The sequence below is a fragment of the Athene noctua genome, chromosome 1 (genome assembly GCF_965140245.1).
Source record: "Athene noctua chromosome 1, bAthNoc1.hap1.1, whole genome shotgun sequence".
Classification (NCBI taxonomy): Eukaryota; Metazoa; Chordata; class Aves; order Strigiformes; family Strigidae; genus Athene; species Athene noctua.
In genome coordinates, this window is record NC_134037.1 from 182,375,719 (window position 1) to 182,403,648 (window position 27,930).

The window sequence follows — 27,930 nt, forward strand, 5'->3', positions numbered from 1 at the left end:
TGTTGATTCTGTCAAAAGGCATGGGGTTTTCACAGAGCTGTAGGAACTCACCTATAACTCTTCAGAAGCATTTCAAGTGCACAAAATGCAGCAGACACAGTAAGCTTATTTCTGTGTTTTCCCTCTGCTCTTTTCCCCATCTCATCCTGTTAAATAGAGTTGAGTGGGCTTGCTTACAACACTCTGAGAAATAAGAACTTCAGCTGCTCATAAAGCATTAACCCAAACTCCCAACAAAATTTAAACATTGTGTCTCTTCTGTCAGGCCATAAAAAGGAGAAGGATGGTCTTATTAAAAAGATGTGTACCAGTCTAGTGTGATTAACAGCTCATCCTTATGTCCAAGACAGCTCGAACCTGATTTATGAGCAAGGTTTGCATGAGAATCAATGCCTACATTCTTCCCTATTTGACCTGTGCAGGTCATGGTCTTCAGGAAAAAGAAAAAAGCATATCACAATAATAAAACCACAAGCAGTTTCTAGGCAGAAGCAACTTTCAAGATTTGTTTATAATACTTGCACACAGTAAAGGCAAACAATTCAGCATTTTGTTTGTAACAAAGATCTGAACTGTAAAACAGCTGAATTGGTACAGTGCATTAGAAGTATTGTATACCTTTTGTGTATCAATAAAGTCTAAACTTTGGTATAATTATGTGGCCACAGACTTGGGGTTAACAACTTAACTGTGAAGTCATATTTTCAAGAAAATAAGTTAAATGTTTAAAAAATTGCTTCACTGAATAAAACAGGGATGTAAATTCATTTCTACTGTGTTATAACATACTCTTGAAAATTCAACTGTAACAAGGAATTCCTCTGAGAACTTGACACTGAACTGACTTCTCATCACCATATCTTACATACCCCATTGCTGTATTTAAAGCAGTACAGTGAAATTATGTTTTACTCATTCCTATAGAAAAAGAAACCCACAGAAGAAATAGAAAATTACTGGGAAAAAAATTATAAAGGCAAAATAGATTAATTCTTAGAGAAAGCAAAAAAATTGTCTGTCTTAATTGGAATGGAAAAATTCATTTTATAATATAACACCAAATCATTATAGATACTTCTCAGAATAAGCAATGTAGGATGAAATAAGGCTTTCTTAAATGCAGCTCTAACCGTGAAAACACTCCATAGAAGGATTGAAAGACTTAAAATTACTCTATTAGATTTGTTTTTTTCTCCCAGAATCCATTACTGACTGCATTATCAGTACTTAACCATAAGCCTTCTCAGCATACAAGAAACAAAACTGTTTTCATAGTGATTTTAACTTTTTAATGTTAAAGTATTTGAGACTAGTTAGCCTACCATAGTTCACTTGTTGCACAGTAGTGTGGTACTATGAATGGAAACCTAAAGCTCTGTTGACTGTGCAGTTTGAAAAAACCAAGAAGTTTGAGATACTTTTTAATCAAGTAAATGGGGACAGACACCAGCCTGTATAAATATCTGTGTGTTTAAATTTGCTGTTTGGACTTTGCACGTGAAGCTTTACAATATAAATAGGAAGACTGTTATGAAATGATTCATATGATCACACTCAAGGAATGTCAAAAGCTATGGGGAAAAAAAAATAGAATTTACACCAAACTTTTCATGATTAAAGACTGGTCCTTATTATTGAAACACATGAAATGAATCATCCCAGGAATACTAAAACATTAATCTTATGACTGAAGACAGTAACTGCACAGAATAGATGTTAAGCAAACGATTTAATATAATGAGATCTTTACAAAAGAAAACCACAGCCACATCTTGTGGAAAAAAGAACATCAAGTGTATGAAACAGTTAATACTATGGATGTGTCAACAGTTCCTCAAAATTAACATGAAGTTTACATTCTGTTAGGGCTTATAAAATACTATTCATGATAGTTAACAAAACAAAAACCAACAGCTGCTTGCCTGACAGATGAATAGATAGAAGATACCCAAGTCTGCAGCATTCATCTTAACACAGAAAATTATCTTACATGCATACATCCCATTAAGTTCTATGAACAGTTTGTAGTTCTGTATAGAAAAACAGATCTGAAGCAGCAGTTTAGCAGGAAGTGAGGACAGACACATAAAAGAGAACTTACTCAACCCACAAGGCTTCCAGACTCTCAAAGGAATTCATGAAGCTTCCGCAAGACAGAGATTTATTGCCCATTTACAAAGAACAAATAGTAATTACAAGACAAATATAATAATTAAACATACAAGCTCTGGAATTGTATAAAGATACTGATTTCTTATGGTTGAGAAACATTGTTAAAACCAAAAGTGCTAGCTGAGAGGACCTTTGCAAACATGCAGTATAATCTCCTGCAGTTACAAGGGGACATGACTGAACAAGTAAGACACAGATTCACCATTGTGTGTTCTTCGAATTGCCTCAGCCAGGATCATAGAAATGTCAATAAACTGAAAAAAAAAATCAAGAAGATAAGTCTTATGGGATGCCAAGAACAGTAAATTGTACAGCTCAAACATATGAACAAACATTCAGTTTAACATTGTGTTCTCTTACCCCCTCTAGGGAGTAAAGTAACATTAAAGCATTAAGTACTTAACATATACTTAAGAACCACATTAATACAAAGTACAAACTCAAAAATTAAGAAAGCACTGAATAAGATCTCTGCAGAGGCATACTGCTGAAGACTTCTGGCACAGGGCATGCTGTCAAAAAAACTACTCTAGCCATCAGATGGCAGTGTCCACTTGACACACACAGCTTACAGGAAGCATACCTTTTAAGTGCATTCCTTGTTTAAATACCAAATAAGTGTTAAGCTTTTAAAAATTCAATGTTGCATTAATGAAAACAATCTTTTATGCTATCCTTCACTCTGTAGTAAAGAAAAACTCAAAAAAGACATATGACTTCTCATGTAAAAGCTACTGATGTTGTCAGCTTTCTATTTTCAGCTTGATTTTTGGAAAGAAACATGTTGTTGTCTTGAGCATTTTCATTATTGTATTTAAAAAAAATAATGAAGTCATCTAAGGTTTCTGTAGCATTCACAATAACATAACAATCATACAAAATTTGTATGTAGGAACTTATTGATAAAAACAAAAAACCCAAACCAGCCAATTTTACATTTCCCACTTTTTGTTTGACCTACTCAATCCGTTGCAAATACCAAATATTTTGCAGTACTTAACTGTTTTAAGGGGATACAGGTAGTACAGTAATTTGGCATGTTTTAGCAAGGTGTCCTGCAAACAATGTATTTTAAAATATTCTTTTCCTCTCAAGGCACAAATTCTAGCATCAGCAAACAGTAAAATACAAATCCAGAGTTTAAACAGATGACAAAAACACGACTGTACCTGAATTTTTGGGCAGTGTTTCATTTTCTCTTCTTGGGGGATTGTGTTAGTTACCACAACAGCCTCAAATGATGCATTATTAATCCGAGAAATAGCAGGACCAGAGAAGATGCCATGAGTAAGAATAGCATAAACTTTAGTAGCTCCAGCAGATACTAACCTGTAGAACACAAAGGAAAAGTATACCGTGATGCCTATTTACATACATGGCTATAGATGAAGCCAGATACAAATCTTTAAAATACATTTTACACATAAATTTTTCCTAGAAGCTACAGGAAGATACAGATATCTACAAAATAATTCAGAGAATTTTAAACTTTTTCAGGTTATATGGAACTCACAAAAAATAAAACCTGCTAATTAAAAGTTCTTATCAGTAGCAGTGATACTAATCTAAAATGCTGCACTTCTGTCCACGTCAGCACAACATACAACTGAATTCTAGTACAAGTTTCCTATCTTAATCAGTCAAAAATGAAGTAGGTTGGATGGCAGTATTCACAACTCTATTGTGCCTCCGTTATTGTTCACATTTATTTTAATTTGCAATTCAAATAATTCTGCTTGGAAAGAGTTTCTGATGAAGAAGAAATGTTACTAATTAAAAGCCTAGCTTACTGCCAGGTTGTGAGAAGACTTGCTGCTGATCCAAGCACAGGAGAAAAAAATAAGTATAAATCAAAGAACTAGAACACCTTGTGAAGGAGTCAGAATATCTTAATTTGATTTTGACTGGCCTCTCCGCCTTCAGATGCTCAGCTACATCCTAGCTGCTTTACTAGTCTTACAAACAGAGGCCCTGAAGAGTGGTACTTCATCAGATCATTGCATAAGTACAGTAAGACAAAAAAGACAAAAAACACAGAAACATCATCTCATTTTCAGTGGCTCAGAACCAAAGTTTTCTGGTCATTCTCAGCATTACATTTAGGAGCTGCAACCTACAAAGAAGATGCACTATGACATGGTGAATATGTACAAGGGTATGTACTTAGATTTGTACTGAAGCAAGCTGACCTGCTGTACCTGAAAATGCATCTCAAGTAGATGAGCCAAGAAATGTATCTAAGTTGCCGAGATAAAAAAAGTTCTAAAAGGTATGTTGGTGAGCAAGTCTTAAGTAAGCACAAGGTACATTTCACCTAGATTTAGCATTAATGAAAAGCTCTACTTCATACCAAGAACATGATATAAGGCACCATCACTCAAAAGCATTGTTCTTAGTGAACACAACAGATACATTTAAGGTTTCTGATGGTTTCAGAATTTGCTGTATAGAAGCCTATTGTGTGTAAATAAAGAAGTGCTTCTTTCATAACAGGAAAGAAATAAAGGCCTCCTTTTTGACAGGAATTAACTTCCTCTATGTACAGGGGTATAAAAAACACTGGCTAGGCAATTTGTGATTTTGATCTGCAAAGGGCACAGCCCAGAAGCACACTCTGTGGTTGGATGCAGTATGTGGATAGCAAAGAACTGCACAACATGTCTTTGCAAAATTCCATCAATTTTCCATCAAAGTGAAAAGAAACACAGGATTGTATGAATCCCTCTGTCATGATTTTTTGACATCCTTTTTTATCTAGACTCAAACAGCAAGCCTGCAAGTAAAGACTGTAAACTCAAGGGATGATCTTTACCTCAAACCACCAACAGTAATGTCTAGCTCACTTAAGCTTCATCCTGGTTTTTTGACACTGTTTTCACAGCATTCTCCTGGAGAAATTGGTTCATAGAACTGGATGGGCATATATTTTTTGCTATGTAAAACACTGTCTGGATGGCCAGGCCCAAAGAGTTGTGGTGAATGGAATTAAATCCACTTGGCAGTCAGTCACAAGTGATGTTCTCCAGGACTCAGTACTGGGGCCAATTCTGTTTAATATCTTTATTAATGATCTGGATGAGGAGATCGAGTGCACCCATAGGAATTTTGCTGATTACCAAGTTGGGCAGGAATGTTGATCTGCTTGAGATTAGGAAGGCTCTACAGAGGGATCTGGACAGGCTGGATCGATGAGCTGAGGCCAGTTGTATGAGGCTCAACAAGGCTCAGTGCTGGGTCCTGCACCTGGGTCATAATAACCTCATGTAAGTCTATAGCCTTGGGGGGAAGGGTAGCTGGAAAGCTGCCTGGCAGAAAAGGACTTGGGGGTGTTGGTCAACAGGTAGCTGAACATGAACCAGCAGCATGCCCAGGTGTTCAAAAATGCCAATAGCATCCAGGCTTGTATCAGAAATAGCATAGCCAGCAAGACTAGGGAAGTGATTGTCCTCCCATCCTCAGCACTGATGAGGCTGTATCTCAAATGCTGTGTTTAGTTTTGGGCCCCTCACTACAAGACAGACACTGAGGTGCTGGAGCATGTCCAAAGAAGGGCAAAAAAGATGAAGGGTATAGAGCACAAGTATTATGAGGGATGGCTGAAGGTACTGCAGTTGTTTAGCCTGGAGAAGAAGAAGCTTTATAATGCCTGAAAGGCGGTTATAGTGAGATGGGTGTCAGTCTCTTCTCCTAAGTAACAAGTGATAGGACAAAAGAAAGTGGCCTTAAATTGCATCAGGTGAGGTTTAGATTGAATATTAGGAAAAATTTCTTAACAAAGGGTTGTCAAGCATTGGAACAGGCTGCCAGTGGTGGAGTCACCATCCCTGGAGATATTTAAAAGATGTGTACATGTGGTGCTTAGGGACATGGTTTAGTGGTGAACTTGGCAGTATTAGGTTAATGATTCTATGATTCAAACAGACTCAGGCAGGAAGTACGACACGGACCTGTTTTGGATGCAAGACTATTTGATACTCTCTATAGTGTCTACAAATATGTTTGACAGGAATATCAATTCAAAATGTTCTCAACTGAGACATGCTAACTTTAGAAAGGATTACATCCAAGAGCAGCAATGCTACTGTAAGTGTTCATCAACAACAATTAAAAACATTCCTGTGTCTTGCTCCTCAGCAGTTCCTTCCCATTCTAATGTGCACTATTTACAATCACATGGAGGTGGGCTTTGCTGCAAACAGTATCAAAATACAGAATCTCTGAAAGGAAGATTTAAAACCTCAGGACTCTGGCCAAGTTTAGATTGCAGCCCTTGACCTCCCAAACTGAAGTTGGTAGCACATGTTTGGATATGAGGGAACAGACAGGAGCATTTTAGTCTAGTATTGCTCAACTGTAACACCTCACTTAATAAATTTCAGTACATTTCTCCAATAGTCAAGATGATTTTGAAGCTAGAGTTACTGCCATATATATTGAATTGTGAAGCTACAGCAATAGAAAGAATTAATCAGTTCAGGAATCAGCAATTTTTAAAGGCTATAGACATTACCAAAGTTCAGTGCAGTCAATGACAATTTCTGTGGAAAAAAACCCTACTGCTACACTGAAATGTACTGGCATAAAGCAAGCTGGAAATCCATAAAATAATCTTTTCTACTTAGCACTGATAGGGCCTCAGTTAAGATAGTGAGTCTCCATTCACATGCTCCACTCCAAGAAGTGGACCAACTGGAAAGAATCCAGAGGGCATCAGTAACAGAGCAGAAGTCTAGAAAGCATGCACAAGGACTGAACAAACTGAAGTTACTTAGAGGGGAATGAAAATACTTTTCAACTTCCAGACAAAAGACAGGAAAACTTATTCTCACCTCCCTTGAAAAGGACAAGTAGTTTTATACTGAAGATGTACATTAATGTTAAACATGCATTAAATACTCTGGAGAAAATACTTTCCAATATTAAATCTAGTAAAGCTTTGTGGAAGATTGCCTAAGGAGAGTGGAAAGGCTCCATGATGAAGATTAAGAAGAGAACGATTTTCCTAGCTGTCATTTCTGCCTTTGAACTGAAAAATGCACTAGATGGCCCAAGTCCCTTCCAAATTATATGGCTTTATTTATATTGTACCCTTTCTAAATACAGATAATACATTTCTGGAAGTGTTTTCTCAATTCCATGTTCTAAAGAACACAGCTTGATCACAGGACCGCAACCTACAGACTCAAGGACAACAGTGACTTCAGGTTACAGACGTCAGGGTGGGTTATAAGCATGCAGGACCCAGCAACTGCATTTATTGACTCTCTGCAGGTTGCAGTACAGCAAGACAATGGGACAGTTCATAGTAATACTTACTTGTCTGCTGCATGACATATTGTACCACATGTGTCAGCCATATCATCAACAAGAATTGCTACTCTGTCTTTCACATCACCAACCAAGACCATTCTGTCCACTTCATTTGCTTTCTTTCTTTCCTTATGAATGAGAGCAAATTCCACATTCAGTCTGTCAGCAATTGAAGTAACCCTAAGTTACAGGAAGAAATACACTACATTTAGAGAATTATTTTAAAATAATGAACCATACATGTGTATTTGTCATAAAGCACATGGGGTTTTTTTGCTTGGCTTTCAAATTACCACAGCACAAATTTTTGCAAGTAATGAGACTGTTAGAAACAATCTTAATTCACTACTAATAAATACAACTGGAGTCTTAAGCTATACTTCAGAAATGATTTTTCAAAAAAATTGAATTGACTGGTTTTCTGTCATTAAGTGCCTGGCTTTGAAAACATTTCAGCTATTCACAATTTATTAAGATGCTGCAATACCTAGTCACACTAGATAATTTAAAGTAGAGGTAGCCTCAATTCTAAGCCTACAGCAGCATGTATTTTAACATCCTAACTGAAAAGACCATTGCAGGAATATGAAACCAAAGCAAAGGAGAAAAAAAAAATCATAGAAGCTAATAGTGATTAGTAATTATTTTAGCAGTACTTAGTAATCAAATAGCTTACTTCATTAGTAATTCTCTTAGCAATACATCGGCTTGACAAAGATCTTTAAAACTATTTAGGGTGACCTCTGGTGGCCAGACAAATCTCCGATGACAAACGCAATTTGTTATAGACTTCTGATTGCTTTTTTCAGGTTTTTTAATATACCAGAGCTGGTAGATACAAAGAGACAGGAATAAAGACACAGAAATAAACAATACTGTGCTTTTCTACGGTGGCACAACCTTGTAGGTGTCTTTATAGAACACATTTAGAACGTTGTTAACAAGGTTATTAACAGTTAAAGGATGCAGTTTTGTTTCTTTACCACTTAAATATGAAGGAGTTGTTAGTTACTGTATTTCAACTGGGTGATAAACAAAAGCCTCAGATGTTTTGGCATTTTTTTGTGAGCAGCGTAATTTCATAGCAAGTCTCAATACCTCTGAGGCATTAAAATATTAATAGAATTTGCATTCCTTATTTCAGTCACAAAATTTAATAGGCTGCAAAATACCCAAGAAAATGGCAAGAAATAGAAAAGCCAGATATTTTAAATGAGTGCAAGAACAGGATTTTTTTAAAGAATTTCTTTAATGCTCGCAGATTTAAGTTTTAAGACAAACCTTCTCATATTCTATTCATTCTTCATTAACTCAAATAGTATTTTAAAGGCCTACATGTTTTAAATGGAAAAGCCAAACCATTTTCTTTAAATTACATTACTGGAAGTGAAGGAAAAGCTGTGAATTACTTGAAAGCTACATCTTCCCCTATTTCACCAGCAACTGTTTGGTTGCACTACAACAGAAAGGTACCAAAGATAGAGTCTGTGTTAAATACAGTGAGTGGCCCTCAGAAAATAACTCTTATGATCAACAAATTTTTCCAAGGTATGGGGAAAAAATGCTGTCTTCTGACTTGACTTCTAAGCAAAGGCTATATTTTGTTTAAAAAAAAAGCCACAAAACACAACTGTGAAAAAAACAGTATCCAGATAGGAATGAACAAAGAAATTGAATTGACTGAGTCACATGAATTTTAGAATGCTTTCTGTGGTTCATACTCTTCACATCTTTAACTTGATTAATCTAAACAGGAACAGCCATGGAGTTCTAATCAGTCTTATTTCCCTACTGTATTAATAGAACATGAACACTCACAACAGACCCAAGGGCTTCAATCAAAATTAAATTATGACAGTCTTCCCCCCCACACTCCATTCCAAACATTTAAATAACTATGGGCTTACAGTATTCTTACTTCATTTGTCCTTGCCTCCAGTTTTGTAGCAACAGCACAACCAGTAAAACTAGAGAATAAGCATTTGGCCTTAATGGCATGCTTTATCACCTCACCCACCAGCATGCTTCTGAGCTTTTGCATTAGTTTATACTCAATAGATATGTAATAAAAGATAGTCTGCTAAATTAGTAAATTCATATGCTGCAAATGAAGAAACACTCCAGGGAACTAACTCTATTTTCACCTTTTGCCACTCAAAACAAAACTCCCCTTTTCTAGTATTCACAGTGCACAAGTTGGGGTCAATAGGTTTACTGCTGGAACACAATAATATAAAGAAAAAAAAAACATGATTCAATCAAGCTCTTACCTAAATGCCAGCAGGTACAGTAGAGATAGGCCATATACTCTGACAGAGAAGAGGAACTTTAGGCAGTTCCAGAGCGAAGCAGGAAGAGGTGCAGCAACTGGACTAAAGAAGCAAGCAGCAGGAAAAAAAATCTCTCTTCCCTCCTGTGGAGGGATTCAGCTAATAAGGTCATATCCAGGGAGAGAGAAAAAGATTTTCTTTAGAGTATAGAAAGTTCCTGGATGTTTTCAAGCATGAACAACATCGAAAGAACTAGTTGTTCTGTTTTTACAATGCAGTAGGATTTATCAGTTATATATACTATATCTTGCACAATTGATAGAGGAAAAAAGTAGACCAGAGAAACTATTTCATTAACCACTAACTATATGGAAAACTAACAGGTTTAGGCTTGTATAGTACCTTTTTGCACCACCTGCATCAGGTGAGACTATGATACAGTTTCTCCACTCCAAAATGTTCTCTTTAATCCACTGCAGCACTGCAGGTTCTGCATACAGGTTATCTACTGGAATGTCAAAGAAACCCTAGTCCAAAAGAGAAAGAGTCTCATTAATGTATGTTTATGCCTTACCTGGAACAAAGACATGGGAAAATAATCAAGCCTTTGCCTTTCATGTACGGCAGAACTTTAATTAGTATTTCACACTGGCCTAATTCTGCCTTCTGATATTTCTATAATACCTAATGCAGCAGAAGTATAGACAAATATTAAGATCTCTAAAAATCTCACCCAGGAGTAGTGAAATAAAGAACAGCTGTTCTCAAATGCTATAAAAATCAGAAAAGAAGATCACCTTCAGGCACCCAAGTAAATTCATGCTTGTGAAAAGCTCTCAAAAATCCAATGAGTAATGCTCCCATAAATTTCAACTGCTTGACATGAACAGTAGTATTTCATTACAGGGAATATTCAAGCTGGTATTACTTGAGAAAGAAATGGAATCTTTCTGCAAGTTGTAACAAGAAATCTGTGTAAGACCACAAATGAAACTGCTTTTTATTTGCATGACAGCCATCTAGCATAGGAAATTCTGATTAAACAGAACACCAGAACTGGAAGAGAAGGTATTTTCTAGACAAAAACCCCAAGATATCCTGAAAAGAGGTACACATGAGAATGACAAACAATGTCTGTTTTGTGTCTGAGGAAAGTTTTCTGATTTTGCTGGATTCAGCAGTAAGCCAGCTAAGGGCTGCCAGCCTCCATCCCCACTTCTCTTAAGAGGAGAATATTGTCCCCTTGGCTGTAACATCAAAACTCTATCTAGGGCAATACTATAATCACTGACCAGACCAAGACTCAGAGAACTTGCCTTAAAAACAGTACATTTTATGTTCTGGGAGCTCTTACACTAGACTTAGCAGATTCCACTGAAAACTCCAATGCACAAATACTCAAAGTGCCTGCAGAATCACCCCAAAAAAATCAAAGCTGGTCTCATTCAAAGGGGAATTTAATTAGAAACAGGTAGTGAGACTTTTTCTGAACCTTCAGAATTACAATTCTGAACACAGCCTTTCAAAACTATGAGAAAAAAACAAAAAAATTAATATTAGTCTTTCACAGTAGAGCCCCTAGCCACAGTCAGTAAGAACTGATAGTTACCTGGATCTGAGAAGCGTGCAAGTCCATGGTGATGATGTGGTCAGCCCCTGCAACTGACAGCATGTTGGCAACAAGTTTTGCAGAGATTGGAGCACGACTCTGAGGAATAAAGCACAAATGTTTACAATTTAAAAAGATTTCAACTAGATGCAGGGAGTCAGAATATTACCTTCTTTTATTGATTTTTTCCTTTAGAATATTTGGAATCTAGATAGGAAGAACTCCAGAACTTTATCCAAACTAGCCTGTCAATAGCTAATCTTGCTGCTAGGGTTGTGAAACTCAGCAAAACATTGAGGAATATCTAAATCAGTTTGCATAGTCTGCCCAATAATGTTCTGTAGTAATTAGACTAGCAAGCAGATAAAATTTGGTATATAATTCCAGTTCTCCTATTTAAAACTTCCGGTTAGCTTTTCTATAGCAGAAAGACATCTCAATTTCTCTAAGCCACTACCCTACATCAACATCCAATTCTCAAGCAACTACCCTGTTCTAAAAAAACATTGCTAAACACAAAGATTGAAGGCAAAGTGAACACAAATTTTGAAAACACTGCTTTAAAACAAAGTTAGTATCAAGCATTTCTTGATGATACAATTTATAACATATCCATGTTGGCAGAGGTCTTCTATCCTGGCCTTTTTATTCTTTTTTGCTAATTCAGGCTTAATTGTTGGATACTATTAGCAGTCTAGAATTCCCAAAAGGGAAAGGGGGATGAAAAAAAAGAAACACAACAGCCTGGAGAAGTAGAAAGCACAAAAGAGTAAAAATCTAATTAGCAAAGTTAATGCAATGTCAAGAGCTTTTTAAAAGTGACAAGAATGCAGAACAAACAGCAACATAAAAAGAGAAGATGGAAAATTGTGTCTGGAGGATACCTCACTTTTGAGAAACTGCAAAGTTTTTTCAGACTTTTTTTTAAGGTCTGAAAAATACCTGTGTCACCTTAGGCAGCTTTCTCTAACAAATACTAAACAAAACCTCCTGTGGTTTTTTATTTGGTCAATTTTTAAATAAGGCTAATAGTTGGCAATAACATTAGCATGAAGGCAAAACTGCAATTCAGAGGTTCCATCTCACTGTCAGACTTTTTTTGTTGGCCCAGCATTCTCTGCTGCTACATTTCTTTATCAGCCAGACTCATTTAGCTTCCTAGGAACCCTCTCTCCCTCCACCCCATATACACAATTAGAGAGTATCTCAGTTCTCCTTCCACTGCTGCTCAAGGGCATGACCTAAAATACGATGAATCATCACCAGTCTAACCTGGATGCTTCTCTGCCATATCAAGGAGCCAGTATTTTCCTCAACTTTCACTAATTTAGGTGGAAATTCAGTATTTCTTTATTTTAACCTGGAGATTGCCAACATACTTCTGGAAAAGAAACAGATATTGCAGTCTTTCTCACGGCTGGATAAAGTTTATCACCATAATTACAGAAATTTTTCCTTTTCAAAACCATCCTTATTGGTTTTTATGTTTCACAGAACATCACCACCATTTGGTTGGTGTAAGATACACAGAAGATGTATGCAACAGCTAGCACTTCCCTAGATCTCCGCAATTCAGATGAATTCAGCTTCCATAAGAGTTTTCTGTCATTAGCACTTCAGCAAAGATGATCTTCCAGTTACTGAGAACTATGCTGCTCCTCATTTAAGTTCAGTTCTGTAAGGTCCAAGTCAGCCTAAGCTTTCTGAATGCTTCTATTATTAGTAGTAAACTTTTGGTTCATGCCATTCAAATTCCTGATCCCTTCAAGCTCATCTTAGCAGTACAAGCTGACATATTTAAACTGAGCTTCAAAGTATTCTCAAATCTCTGGCAGTATCTAATAAAACAAAGACTTAGTTTCTACTCTTTTGACTCTGACACAATATTCCCTTATCAGCTCTTTACAAAGATCTGATTTGATGCTACAGCTAAGCTAGACTAACAAGATGATGCTGCATACAGAGGTTTGCTCCCCTGCTTGTCCCATCCCTCCTGTCCAAGCTATACACTTCTATCACTTCCCTTGTGCTGCACACTGGGACATGTCTGAACACACAGCAGCCAGATGAGGCAGCTCAAATAGAAGATGAAGGAAAAGATGGCAAAGCAGAACTGTCCCCCTCTGGTAGAAACAAGTAAATAGTTCAGGCTAGCTGCTAAAGGCAAATTGTGTTGTTCCCAGAACACAGTTTGCCATTTCCACTCCATGGGGCATGCTGATAATTTCACTTCTATTTTTTTCCCATTTCTCTTCAATGTGAATACCACCTAGCTTGTTTCATCTATCAATATCATGAGTATCACCATCACAAAAAAATAAATACTTTCCTGCATCAAATACTAATGTATACGTTACCAGTTGGTACTTCTTTCAGCTGTTGGCCTTGCAGGCTGCCTTCCCAGAAGGAAGAACTTGAAGGTTTTACCACTAGGTAACTTGTTTTAGTAGACATGCACACATCAGATTGCCTACATGTTGGTGGACTGAGGGTCTTGGAAGGAAAGATAGCCAGACACCAATACCTGTTTCTCAAGAATGGGCTAATAGGAGATTAAGACAAATGAAGTTTGTAGCTATCTGACAGTTTCCTTTACACAAAATTGTGCATTAAAAGAAAACACATGACATGTTCAAAAGGATTTAAGATTTGATTGCTTGCATAGAAAGTAAGTTTTGTGTTACAATACAATCCAAACTGAAGATTACTTTAAAATCAAAGTATATTTATGGGAACCTCAGATAACCTAGACTCATTATTCAGAAGCTTAGATAACAGGTACATAAGAACTCAAGATTTTCTTTATTTTGGAGTTTGCAAGGTTTGCTTCTGATCAGAGAGGCAAGAACAAAGATTCACAGTATTCATTCCTCCATTCTTTGGCACAATTTGCGATTAATTTCAGAATTATTAGTGTGAAACACAACATTACATTATGTACAGAAACTAAATTGTAAAAAAAAAATCACTTAGTTTTTAGTTCCTAAGCAAATTCCCCTCTTACAGATAAGAAGTTATATAAATTATTTCTTCCTTTGTGATGCATTACAAAATCATTCACAATTCTTAAAATTACCAGGGGCAGGGGGAAATCCACAAAGCTAATATAAACCACCTCATGAGAGTAACTATACAAAGGACACATAGCTGAAAGTAAAAGTTGTCCATCAAGATTAAATCTCTGTTGCCTTTAAGCATCTTATTACATTATCTTGTTCCAAATGCATCACATGCGTACTGAACAATAAAAATAATCCAAGAAACCCCAAAGATTTATAACTGGAACTGTCACTTCCAAGAAAGCCAGTTGTGAAGTGTATGCATACTGAATGTTCACTAATGTATTACCTAAATTTATCGTTTCAAAAATGGGATATGCTTTGAAGCTTCAGAAGTTGACAGCCATTATCTTGAATGTCCAGAAAATTTTTTAACTAGAAGCTAGGAGTTTTCTAGTAGCAAATTATTCCATAGGATTACTGTCATGGCCTAGGTGAAACACAACTGAAATCAAGAAGTGAAACTGAATATGCTCCCAATTATACATAATGTAACCTAGTAAGTTTCACCCTGTAAGGCCATATTAATGAAAATGCATAGTGTTAGATTAAAAAAAAAAGGATACCTACCCAACGCTCCACGGACCCCTTCTACAAATCAAAAAAACAAAGTTACATGAGCTGTAGAACACCAAACTCACCTGTCACTCTACTTCTAACTTATCTCAAAGGCATCTCCACAGCATCCTATACAAATATGTCCTGCCCATGACTTGGAATCCGAGTAGCATAATTACAGGATGCATAAATGCAACAATGGCCAAAGAACAGATACACCTGAGCTAATTTTAAATTAGCTAGTTTGTGTATCAGAAGTATTCTAGTTTATGGCAGCACTTGGTTCCATCCAGCTTTTCTATGAATCTCAGCAAGCCTTTTTTTTTTTTAAACCTCTGTTTCTTATTTAAAGCTAGTCCAGGTTTAATGCTAACACTTCCAGAGTAGATTACACAGGCCTTGTGCAGAATATGATTTTTTTACTACAAGGCCCTTTCCTTAAATAAAGGGCACTTTCATTGTTCTCAGCAATAACTGCAACCGAGGCATGAAGAATACAGCATTATTTCAAGCAGCAAGGACTCAAGTCTTTTTAGTTCTTTATGGAACAACTTAAATTCAGACCAGAAAATAGCATCCAGCTACTGAAGATTATACTGCTTCAGTTAATAGCAAAGCAAACTACAGCAACATCTTTCACTAGAGACACAAAAACCATAGGAAAAAAATGGCTGGCACTTACTGACACTTCAGGCAGCACACAAAGCTTGCGCACTCAACATGGGTCAAAGACCAAGTGATCTGATGCAATCCAACATCTCCCTGTCAATAAGCTGTCCAGTGTTGACAACTATATTATAGCTTATTTTGCAACATGGAGGTCAACTACCAAGGTTAATTTCCAAAGATCGCAAACATTTTCTCAATTGCAAAACAGAGGTTAAAAAAAGAAAAAAAGAAATGGCTTGCCTAGAATTACAGGAGAACTCAGTGACACCCAGAGAACAGTCTGGAACAATGTTCTATTAATCAAAATTACTTTCCTAGGCTATCCACCTTCAGATGGCATTTCCAAAAGACAAAATGCTCCTGGGTTGCATGCTGGCCCACCACACTGTGGATTTTAAGCGTCTCTTGAAAGTCTGCCACATGAATTTCAGGTAACTTTGACAAGTCATAACCTAGATACGTGGAAAACTTGGGGGGTATTCAACCTTCTCCCACACCAAGAACTTACAGGGTGGTCCAGCAGAATCTTCCAGTATGAATTTGGAAATCAAAACATAATGAGATGTTTTCCTTCCCTTTCAACAAAATGTTTACCACTTCCCTTTCAAGTTCTTCTGATAAAAGAACTATTTAATCTTTTTTTTTTTTGGGGGGGGGTGGGGGGTGGGGGGGTGTGATTTGTGGAAGAGATTATTCAATACAAAACACAGAAAAAAATGAAGTTCCAAACAATGCAGGCAAAGAATAGGGAGCTACCATCTAATTCCTGGAATCTGTTTTTGGAACAAGTGGATCTCAATATTAGCATGGTGTCAAAGTGCCTGTGCTTAAAGAATGAGTATACTAGAAAATAGGTTTTCTGTATTTAGCTTTGTTCTCAGACATCACGTTTTGTTATATCTGCTATTATTTTTAGCTTCTGCATTACTTTTCAGTCCTGTTACGTTTTATATAAAAGAATGTAAAGAGCAACAGAAGGCTTTCAGGATGGCTTGCTTGATGCCCAAAGTGAAGGGGAGGGGGCAGTCCGTTTATGGGAAGTATTGGAGAGAGGAAATTTTACAAAGACAACCACGGCAATCCAATCTTAAAAGCCATATTCTTCTTAGTCCTTTTCAAGTGAGTTTGGGCAAAAGTAATATTCACATATTAGGGTTTTTTTGTATATATAGTAGAGATAGAAAAGTTTAGTTCTGTGTTTAAAATCAATCTCAATTGCCACAGTTTGCTACTGTGTTATCAACTTGACTGAACTGGTACATTCATCAATTATGGCAGACCAAATTCAGGGCACAAAAATCAGAAGAATATTTATGGGGTTTTCATACTATTTTTGGTCTGTATCAATAATTATTACAGATATAAAAACTTTAACCTGTCTTGCAGCATAAAACAATGTTTTTACTAATTACTGTTATGCATTGCAGATTTAATCAATTCCTTCCATTTGGCTGTTTAACCATATAAGGTAAACCCCACCTACATAATTGTTACAGCACTTCAGATTTAGGATTTAATTCCATGCAATTAAAATGTTTAAGAGGGTGTACTCTCTTCATAGGGGGGGGGGGGGGGGGGGGGGGGGGGGGAAGCAGCTAGAAAAAGCAGGAAAAACAGTCCCATAAGGTGATGTTTCCTAACAGTACTCTGCAATATACTACACACATAGGATGTGGCTACTTTTTCAAGCTGAAGACCTGCAAATTATCAAAACATGAGCAGAAAAAAATTTGTTTCAATTCATTCACCTATAGATGTTAATTGAACATTTTACTAAAAAAGGATGCAAAAAAAGCAAATCTTTCAAATCACTTAACTGGTTAGGAAAATTTTTCCTCTCCAAAAATGTCAAGTGAACAAACTGAAAAAAAGTCTTCCAAAATTACACAGTTCTTACCTACCTTGTCTTTCTTATCTTGCCGGGCATATGGAAAACATGGAATTACGGCAGTCACTCTGGAGGATGATGCAATCTTGCAAGCATTGATCATGATGAGCAGTTCCATTAAGTTGTCATTTATTTCTCCACAGCCACTCTGGATGATATACACATCTTCTCCTCTCACACTTTCACCAATCTCTACACTGAAAGAGCGGGAGATTATTTAACATTTGAATTACTGGAAAGACATTAAAGAATAGAAAAAAGTTTTGTTTTAACAAGCTTTCATAGGTTTATCCCCATTTAGGTAAGATTTTTTTACAGCAATTTCAGTAACTGTCCCCTTGATACAAAATCTATTTCAATATAAGCCAGTCTAAAATTTACTTGAGCACAAATATGGTCTTTGTAAGGTCAGCACCCACGAACATGTAATTATGGCTATAGCACTGATGCAGCTCATATTCTTATTAAACCTGATACTGCTTTTTTTTTGATTTAGTATGTATATTGTGCCCTTGCCAACTCCCAAGCAGATGAGCATTTAAAGAGTAACGTAAATAAGTACAGTAATAGAGCCAACTTCACAGCATTGAATACTACTTTAAAAGGGCAGTTCTTTTTCTGTGATAATTAAGATAATAAATTTGAGAAACTACTGCATTTTAGAAGAGAGAAGTATCAAACCAAACCCCAAAACCAGAAGTCTGGTTAAAATTTACACCATGCCCAAGTAAAGTATTTTTTAAAAACAGAAAAAATCTTGGAGAAAAGCTAAAAGGGCCGTTCAACATGACTCAACTCTGACATTGGGTCAGTTGTTCTGTTTGCTCCAACTGTGCTTAGATACTTCGGTTTCTTATGATACTATCTTCCACATATTTCAAGGCAAATTCTGGCGCTGATTAAACCACAGAATTCAAAACTTAAAGAGAGTTTATAAATAAACAGGAAAATTAAAACCAATCAGTTGAATATGAATTCTTATTCAATTCTAGACCCAGGCAAGAGAAATCTACTGAACTACACTAACTTTTCACACCTGTTACTCCAAAACTTACACAGAAAACCAGCAGACTAACCTTCATTTTGCCCCGAATCCATGAACAACATACAAGAAATATACAGACTTCCTAAATAATGAGACAATTAGACCATTCAAACCTCATGCTCTACTAAGTTAGTCCTAGTTACTCAATACTAAAGTATCTTAGGCCTTATGTAAAAGGTTGCATCTTTACACAACACACAAATAAACAAAAGTTTCTAGCTGGAAACCATCCAAATGGCCCATATCTGGGTAAAGTTATTTACCTGATGGGTACCTTCAATGCTGAGGCTTGTTTTAGTCAAAAACAGTCTGAACAACTTTTCTTATCAGCTTTCATGGTGCTGTAAGACGCATTAGCTTTCTGTAGCTACAAACCACAAAGGAAGTTACTGCTTTAAAACATCTTAATAATATGTATTACCATCAAGATAGCTATGTCCATGCTTTCAGCTCCCTGACTCCTCTGCAGTCCCCAACAAGCTCTCAATAGATCCTGTTCTAATTTTTCTCCTTATACCTTTTTTTTGCCTGCAAATTCCTCCTAGTAGCATCGTTGAGGCCAAAAGAAAGCAAACCATCTAGCAAACACCAAGATCTCTGGAAGGACAGAGGTGGTTAGGGACAGTGTCATCTGCAGATACCTCAGTGTTAATCCAGGAAACCTTTTGAAGGCTTTTATCATGGCACCAAGACACAATTTTTGGTCATAAAACTGTTACTTCCCTGTCCAAATTTATCTGAACAGCCCTATTCCATTTATCCAACAAAAATGTCTTAAAATACTTTTAGTTTGTTTTCCTTTTTGGAGCTGAAAACGTTTTGGTCAGCATAATTTAAGTTCAACAAGACACTAAGTATATTTCATAATTGGAAGAACTGGTCAGGCTTAATTAGAAGCCCTACTAAAATGAATTCTGGTGTTGGAATATCCGAGTTCCACTTCCCAGAAGTAAATCAAGAAACCTGTCATTGCTTCTGAACACACAAATGCAGCTCCGAGTAAAGCATCTACCCATTAGCTTACAGACACGGTCTCAGTCATCGCTACAGATTCATGGTTATTATTATGAGGGCTCTGAAATGTATTAAGTCGGCACTTACACAGACCTGCTTAATAAAAACTGTCACATACCACACCTTTGGAACAGGTCCAAAGAAGAACACCACCACATGCAAAAGCTCTGTGGCACCTCTTTCAACCCAAGACTGAAGGTACACTCCAGCTCTGGAAATTAACCTAGAAGCCATTACAAAGGAGAAGAATGTAGAAAAAAAAACTAAGAAGAAAACACCATCAATTTTCAGAGGAGAATGTTATTGGAGTGACAAAAGAGGGCAGAAAAAGATTTTAGTACTTGAGGGAAAAAAGTAACAGCTAGTTTCATAGATATATTATGCAATAGGACAAAACTTTGCCAGATGACAAAAACACATGATCTTAATGTTCATTATATACACAAAGAACACGAATAACAACACTCAAGTTGTTTTGCTCCTTTAAAACACAGTCATTTTTAAGCACAAAATACCTGCTAAGAAATAACAGGTTTCAGAAGATCAGAGAATATAGTTTGAGACAAATATAGATCTGGTTAACACATGCGTCCTGAAGTGATGTTTCTTCCATCACCATTAACTACTATATTTTCAATACTACTACATTAACTACTATATTTTCATTAACTACTATATTTTCAATGACCTTGGGCTAGCAGCAACTTCATCTTGTAAGCTACTTAGAAAAGGAAAATGCTACTACTTTCTCTCTTAGTGCATTTGAAAAATTTTTGGTTATGCATTTCAGGCCAGAATGGCATACCTATTTTGCACACAGAAATGTATATGTATATAGTAATACTTTTCTAGTGGACACAGAAGTTATGTGCAGACTAAATCAAATCAAGTTTAAATTAATATAATCATAGAATCATTCAGGTTGGAAAAGACCCTTGGGATCATCAAGTCCAACCATCAGCCCTACTCTACAAAGTTCTCCCCTACATCATATCCCCCGTCATATAGATGAGATGCTACTTGCATATAGCTACACAATACTTGCATAGCACTCAGGAGTAACCCTACCAAAGAATAGCATAATGTAATTATTGCACAAGTATCTTCTCCCAATAAACTGGAGACAGCTGTGGAACAGATCCATCTTGTCTACCTTTTCAAAAACGAGTATTGAGAGGTATTGTGTAGACTCAACTGACACACACAAAGCTGCCTATTTTACCTTCACCAAGCCACACAGTAAGAGATAACCAGTCACTGTGTTGCAAGTATTTCATCAGACATGCCCTGTACTAATCGTGTTGGGGTTTTTTTTTGTGTCTTTGGGTTTTGTTGGTTGGTTCGGTTGGGGGGGGGGGGGGGGGGGATGGGGAGGGGACAGGACAACACAGGACAGTTTGGTTTCTTTAAGTTGGTTTGGGTTTTTTTGCACACACCCCCTTTTTTTTAAACAATTCAGCTGTAAACAGACAAGCAATAAGAGACTATAAACTACAGTATCAGATATCTGAAGTATTTTACCTCAAATATCTATTAGAGAACACTAAACTAACAGCAGTCAAACTTTGTGAAAATTATCTTATTACTAAATTCCACTTAGATCATCTATATCATGACCTAATTAACTGTTCAGGGGGTTATTTAAACAATTTCACATAGTGAGGACACAGAGGAAGGACACAAGAACAAGCTCTTGCCTCAAGATTACAAACTGTTTGTTTTATGCAATTTAATCAAATCCAGCTATTCGGTAACACTCAGTTTAGATAAACTTCTCGTTCAAGAAGAGTCAACAGGACCTGTATATTAAAAGCCCTGACACCTATAATCTTTACTTTAAAACACAATTATGTGAAGTTAATAGTCCACAAAAATAACTTTGAGAGAGTTGCTTGGAATTCACAAGCACAAGGCTCTAGCTGAGAAAGGTACATGTAAGATAGGACATGATGAAAACCAGTTTTGAGTGTTGGTATCTGCCTTCAACTTGCAAAGGCTGATTTGAGAGTTCAATTTAATATGTAGAAACTTGGACAGAATAATTACCATGAATTAAGGATAAGGCTCAAAACCCAACTTACATTATAGATGTATTTCAATGGCTGAAGCATCCATTAGGCAAAATTAAAAATTGGGAGTAACAGAAGGCTGAGATCCTTCCGAGATAGATTTATAGTATACTCCCAAGAGATCTTATAGCAATGGGAGTTTTAAATTTGTACATCCTAACTAAAAAAAAAAATAGTTGTGGGGAAGCAGGGGAACAAGTATTTAGAGCCAGACTAAAACGATAAATAATGTAAATTCATAACTAGGATCCTGTTCAAATCATGTAGTTAAAAGGGCTCTATGTACCTTTTAAACTACAATAGATTAAGTTTCTAGCCATGCTTACAAGCAGTAAGATTTCTCAAGCAATTTAGGTGCCAATAAAATAGATGTGTACTTCAGGCACTTTTAATAACCAGAGAAGAGGCCAAAATTTAAGGTCTAGAGTCCTCAGAGTGTGCAAAAAGAATATCTCAAAAGTGATAAAAAAATCCACATGCTGAATTTGAAATTCATTGAAACCCAGTCAATGGAAAGCACTAAGCAGAAGGGTGTGTTTGACCTCTTACCTTTGGGAAAGCTTTTTGCAGAGCAAACTCTTTTAACGCAAGACTTCCAACTTACAAGTATTTCAACTGCTGTGCTCTTATATAACAGAGTGGGTACCAGGAATGCCCAAAGCAACAAAGGAATTAAAATGCCAGAGTTAGTTTTAAGTCTATAGGTATCCCATATCTCCTGGCACCCATGGTCCCCCCTCAACTCTAGGCTCTTCCACTTTGATTCAGAGTTCCAAGACCAACACCCAACTAGATCTTCAGGGATACCTGCCCCATCCTAACGGTGGGCACTGGCATGGTAAGCACCGCAAGACAGGAAGTAGCTTCCTACCTTCCACTCTGGCACACAGCCTGCCACCACAAGAGGAAAACACCTTCACTTGAGCAGCTCAGAGTCGAGCCACATGCAGTCTGAAAGGAACCCTCAAATTCAGAAGCAAAAGTCTAACAAGCTTGAGCATGTGCAGAAGAGTCTTCCAAGGCTGAGTACCAAACTGCAGCTAGGGACATGTGAGATCATTAGCCATTATTCACACTGATTGTTTTTCAGTTTTAAATTTCAAGCATTTAGCATCTACTAAACAGTACACAGCAAGGTCAATGAAGTGGAAGTTTTAAAATTTTTGGGGCTTCTTCCAATTCAGAGCAATGAACAAGGTGATAAATGGCTATATTTCCCTATATAAACAAAACACACACAATGCGTAATCCAGAAACAATTTTTATCTTATTCAAGCAGGCTGATAAAATTTGCTGCTCCAGCCTCCCCTTGTTCACAACAGCATAAGCTAGCAGGGAGTGAGGGAAACAGCTGCATCTGCTGCCACAGGCAGAGCACAACAACTCTGGTTGCAAATCACTCAGCAGTTGGGCTGTATGAAGAGACACTTCACATCCCAATGCACCCCTAATCCCTACCACCTTCATCTGATTTAACACCAGTTTATCACCTGAGATTGCTTACTCCACAATTAGGGGTCTGCAAACACCATAACCATCTACACCAGTGAGGGTGATACAGCTCATGGCCCCCACAGCAGCTGAACCCCAAGGGTACAGGAGACATAGCAAGGCCACACCACATTCAGGACAACTGCAATAGAGTTGGAGGATGCTGAAGGGGAAATGGGAGGGAAATGTACAGCCCAGTGCTGAACTGTGCATCCCTGATATATATCACTAATATAAAAGTTTCTGGGTTTGTTCCTGATTCTTTCAATTATTTTCTCCATAGAACAAACTGTTTTCATTACCCCACTTCGTGTGAAATAAGAGACTCAAATCCATCCTTGTAAGAATTCTTCAAGGAAACATCAGGTATCTTTTCCTATCTTCCAAAACTAAATTTCAGTTCAAGATACCAGTTTTATTTATTTACTTACAAACAAATGGCCCTTATATCAACAACCCAGGTTTTCCCATACAGCAGACGACGTCCCTTTGTAGTCAACCCATATTTTCCTCGTAGAAGCTGAGCAGCATGCAGTTAAGTCAATGTTTCTGAAACGAGCCAGCTTCAGCAGCTAAAAAAGGCAATGGGTAGGCAGCCTCCAAATTCACATGTGCCAGGCAGGACTTCAATTTCCTTCCTCGTGGTTCTGTTAGGAAGATCTGCAAGAAGACTCACTTCAACCAGTGAATCTGACAGGAAAAAGGAAGGAAGATCACAGGAATGGGTGGGAGCACTAACTCCTTCCACTGAGACAGACATAAGAGGATGTCATCTGTGACTCTAGTTTCTCCATTTTGAGAATAAAAAGTATTTTGAGGACAGAGCTAAAATAAACAGTCTTTAAAGAAGCAAACATACTATATAAGAAAACATGGGGTTTTTAATAACTGATGTATATTTAACAATTTTTTTATCAGCTGACTCACCAAAAATACCTGAGCTGGGATTTAATTGTGTATCAACCATAATTAAATGCCATCTCAGCATATTCAGAGGTAACGTTGTGAAAAACTTCACAGCATTTAGTATGTTACACGTCTGTCAGAGTTGCACAATGCTTTTACAGCAGCCATACCTGCTTAAAGACTTTTTCCTTTCCTTCTTCTCCAGCCTGCCAAATTCTGCCAATGATGGTTGCTTGTGGGGTTTGAAGAAGATAAACTGACTAAGCCCCACTGCAGCCCCAACATTTTGCCAGATAAGTGTGAAGGTGGTGCCACCCAAGCTCCTACCATTACACTGTAGCTGGCCCTTAACTGACATGCAAGCTTTGAATACTAAACTGTTACCTTCTACAACTACATATTACTGAGGTGGTCTCTCACTGCTTTAATTTGGGTTGCTTGACCTTGGTTGTCAGATGAAGGAAAGCATTTCCATACAGTTTACACAGAAGGAGGAAAAAAATGGGGTGGTGGTCAAGTCTACCAGCGATTTCCCTCATCTCCTCTAGCACAGACATTACATTTCTCAGTTACAGACTTGCGAGAATACCGAATCAGAAAATCAGTATCAGAATATCAGAAATCGGAAGAGAACTGGAATATTGCTAGACATGCTAGTCTCAGCATAAATTAAAAAGATAAACCTTTCCCATATTCATGGTGGTGGGGTTGGGAACATTATTTGCCCATTTAGCCACAGTGCTTGGCATTGGTGGTCCTATCCTTGGCTAACCTCAGGGTACACAGCTTTAGTTCCTCAAACACACTTATATCTGCTAAGGATTGGGACTGAGACCTAAAGCCTGTTTGAGTTGAAATATAAAGCAAAATATTTAATGATTCTTCCCTCCACTCTGCTCTACAAGACAGGCTAACTGTGGTTCTCAAGTAAAGGGTTTCCATCTAGAACCCTCCGACAAGGATTTAAGCCTGGGGGTACACATTTATCAACCTACACTTAATACATATTTACATTTAAGAGAGTGTAGTAAACAGCAAAACACTTTTTAACAGAAGGTGAATCTTCTCTGCAACTTGCTAACTTAACAAATCTGACAAAGCAAGAGTTTGTTGACCCTCAGGCCCAGGCTTATCTGTTTGCACAGGGGTTTGACCCAGTGCCATTGGAAAGGTTTAAGGTTCTTTGAGCATTTTAACTATTAGGTTCTAGTATTCTGCAATACCGCAAACATATTTCATAATGTCAATACACTTGTTTATAAATTTAAGAATGCAACAAAAAGAAGGAAAAAAGGCTGCTGGATTATCTTTATATAGGAAGAAATACATTTTTGCTTACATATACACACAAAGAAGCTGCTATACAGACAGACTGAAAATCTAGATGCCTCAGGAAATGACCACTGCAGCATAAATATCTTATCAACTTTAGCTGTAGTTTAATTTCAAATACATTGTTGAGGAATTCTCTTATTACTATTGCTGATTTTTTTTTATTGGGAACATCAGTCTACAAAACTGGAAGGCCAACATCCTGAAATAAGTTGCTAAGGATACTGAAAAGATTACCCGCTTACAACATTATATAGTGGGTACAACTACACTTGCTGTAGGGGGAAAACAAGAACTTCATTTTAGAATCTCAAAAGTATGAAGTTGTAAAAAACAAAACCAAACACTTAAGGATTTAAAATGTTAAGGCATTTGAAGGTCAGGAGGAAAAAAGAAAGGAAAAAGACGATGTCAGCCTTGCAGTGTTGCAATAGAAGCAACCAGAAATAATGTTTAAGATTAGATACATTCCTCATTTCTAAACCACACTACATCCCTACTTAGACCTAAGAAAAGAAACCAGCACTACTAGATTAGCCAAACAACTGACATGCTGCAGTCACCACTACCTACTTGTTTGATGGCAGAGGCCAATATTGCACACCTGGAAAAAATAGATGGAATGACAGACTAGAAATTATTGTATCCTGAAGCCTTGAATTTAATTAACCTACCTCATAAAATAAATATGCAAACTTTAGAGATAAAGTTCCACCTTGGATGAAATCTAAATCAATTAATCTCTGCTTAAAAATAGCAAACAGCAGAACTGAAGATAAGTGTCTCTGGAGAACAAACATTAAAAAAAATTAGACATAAGTTAGCAAGAAAGTCATGCAACCAAATATACAAATTAAGTTTTATCATGCAGAAAAGAGATCAAAGAGCAATAAAGTGAGTATGGGGCTGGAAAGACTTGAGAGAATATTTAAATCTTCATTTAATCAGGAATGAATAGAAGAGTTAGAGTGTGCAAACATTAGGTTGCATAAACACCAATGGAAGAGGGTTTATAGTAATGCCAGTGAACATAACTAAAACAAGAGCAATTAAACTGAGAATGCAAAAATGTAGACAGAATAGAAGGGCAAGCTTTGTGAGAGCAATTTTAGAATACACCACGTTAATCTTTCAAAGGAAGCAATGAAAACATGCTTGTTCGGGAGATTCAGAACAAGAACAGACAAAAATAAACACACAATAACCTCAGAGACTAGCCAGCTACTTACAGTCAAGATTTTAGAATCAGCTGGCAACTAGTCTAATACACTTTTATAGAAAAGCTGTTGCACAGTTTTACTGGCTCATGGGATGAATATAGAGCTGTCATCTCAATTTAAACTTAATCATTAAAAATGAGTAAATAAAACAAGTGGGCCAGAAAGCCAAGATGACAAACTAGTAAAAAGAGGTAATATTGGTAGAAAAAGCACTGGCAAGCATGTTCTAGGAGAGTCAAGGTGAGCAAGCTGTCCTCATAGCTTCACACAGGATTTTTTGCACGGCTATCAGAATCACTTTCTGCATTTGTCTGGCCAGGAACCTAATAGGAGTAAACAAAGGCCATCACGGCAACTGTACTAGCCTCATGAAAACCACGAGCCTTGGACTAAGGAGGGGAGCCGTACAGGAGCTGTAACTGGCACCATCACAAATGGCTGCTGCCAGAAAATAAAGACCAGTTGCAAGAAATCCTGAAGCATGACGCTTTTTCAAATGCTTAATCCATCATCACCATCATGTTCTTACATCCACTCCCATACGGACCTACTGACAAGGCTATGCAATATATTATATTTACAAAACCAAGATTTTCTCTTCATGGAGATAAAGCTGATCAAACTGTTTAATTAGCTACCTGCCAACGGTGCGATGAGACTGACACTGCAGACAAGCCGCCCGTGGCAAACACCACCCTCACCCCGCAGGAGGATGCTCTTCCCCTGGTTCAGGGGCCGGGACGCCGCTCCGCGGGGGCAGGAGGTCCCGAGCCAGGACAGCCCCGCCGAGCCGGGTCAGCTCCGGTGCGCCGCGGACTCGTGCTCTGCCGCCAGCGCCGAACGGCGCTGAGGGGCCGGGCACACCTCACCAGGCCGGGCCGGGCCCCGGCCGCACCCGGCAGGGGCTGCCCACAGCCCTGCGCGGCGCAAGGGCTCAGGCGGCCGCCGCACCGGCTGAGCCGCCCGGGCGGGACCCGCCGGGCCGGGGCGCAGCGGCAGCCGGGCGCCGCGAGCGCAGGTGACAGCGGTGAGGGGAAGGGGAGCCCGAGCGGGGGAAACGACAGGGTACGGGGGCTGCCCGCGCACCTGGTCTCCTGGTTGCTGAACTTCTTGGTGACCACCTTGCCCAGCTCCAGCCCGAGGCGGTCCGCCACCCGCTGGGACAGGTCGTGGTGGGAGCTGCCGCTGAACAGCACGATGTTGGGCATGGCGGGGAGAGGGGGGGGCGGCCGCGGCAGAGAGACCGCAGGAACCGCGGCGCGGGGTCAAATAACCGGCGCCGCGGCCTCGGGCCCGCCCCAGCCCCGCCGCGCCGCCA

At 38.0% G+C, this 27,930-nt stretch overlaps 1 protein-coding gene across 5 annotated transcripts; it reads right to left on the reverse strand.

The window, feature by feature from the left end:
* Positions 1-1,724: 1,724 nt before the first annotated feature.
* On the reverse strand, positions 1,725-27,830 carry PRPS2 (phosphoribosyl pyrophosphate synthetase 2). Of its 5 annotated transcripts, none has more exons than XM_074929942.1 (8): positions 27,699-27,830; positions 17,549-17,732; positions 14,991-15,011; positions 11,362-11,460; positions 10,155-10,279; positions 7,489-7,662; positions 3,342-3,501; positions 1,725-2,426 (listed from the first exon to the last, which is right to left on the reverse strand). In XM_074929942.1, the coding sequence occupies exons 1-8, from the start codon at positions 27,818-27,820 to the stop codon at positions 2,334-2,336; spliced, it is 978 nt and encodes a 325-aa protein (XP_074786043.1). In that variant the 5' UTR covers positions 27,821-27,830; the 3' UTR covers positions 1,725-2,333. The 5 variants fall into 5 exon arrangements, with proteins under 5 accessions (XP_074786043.1, XP_074786069.1, XP_074786052.1 ...); XM_074929968.1 differs by lacking the exon at positions 14,991-15,011 and adding an exon at positions 12,584-12,588 and having other exon boundaries at positions 17,545-17,732; XM_074929951.1 differs by lacking the exon at positions 14,991-15,011.
* Between the last annotated feature and the right edge of the window lie 100 nt (positions 27,831-27,930).

Bases quoted from the DNA above. Each gene is read 5' to 3' on its own strand.
- PRPS2 (XM_074929942.1), bottom strand. From the start codon at position 27,820: ATGCCCAACATCGTGCTGTTCAGCGGCAGCTCCCACCACGACCTGTCC. The intron at 17,733-27,698 runs GTGCGCGGGCAG...CCGCTCTTTCAG, and splicing joins TTCAGCAACCAGGAGACCAG to TGTAGAGATTGGTGAAAGTG. The intron at 3,502-7,488 runs GTAAGTATTACT...TGTGTTCTACAG, and splicing joins ATATGTCATGCAGCAGACAA to GTTAGTATCTGCTGGAGCTA.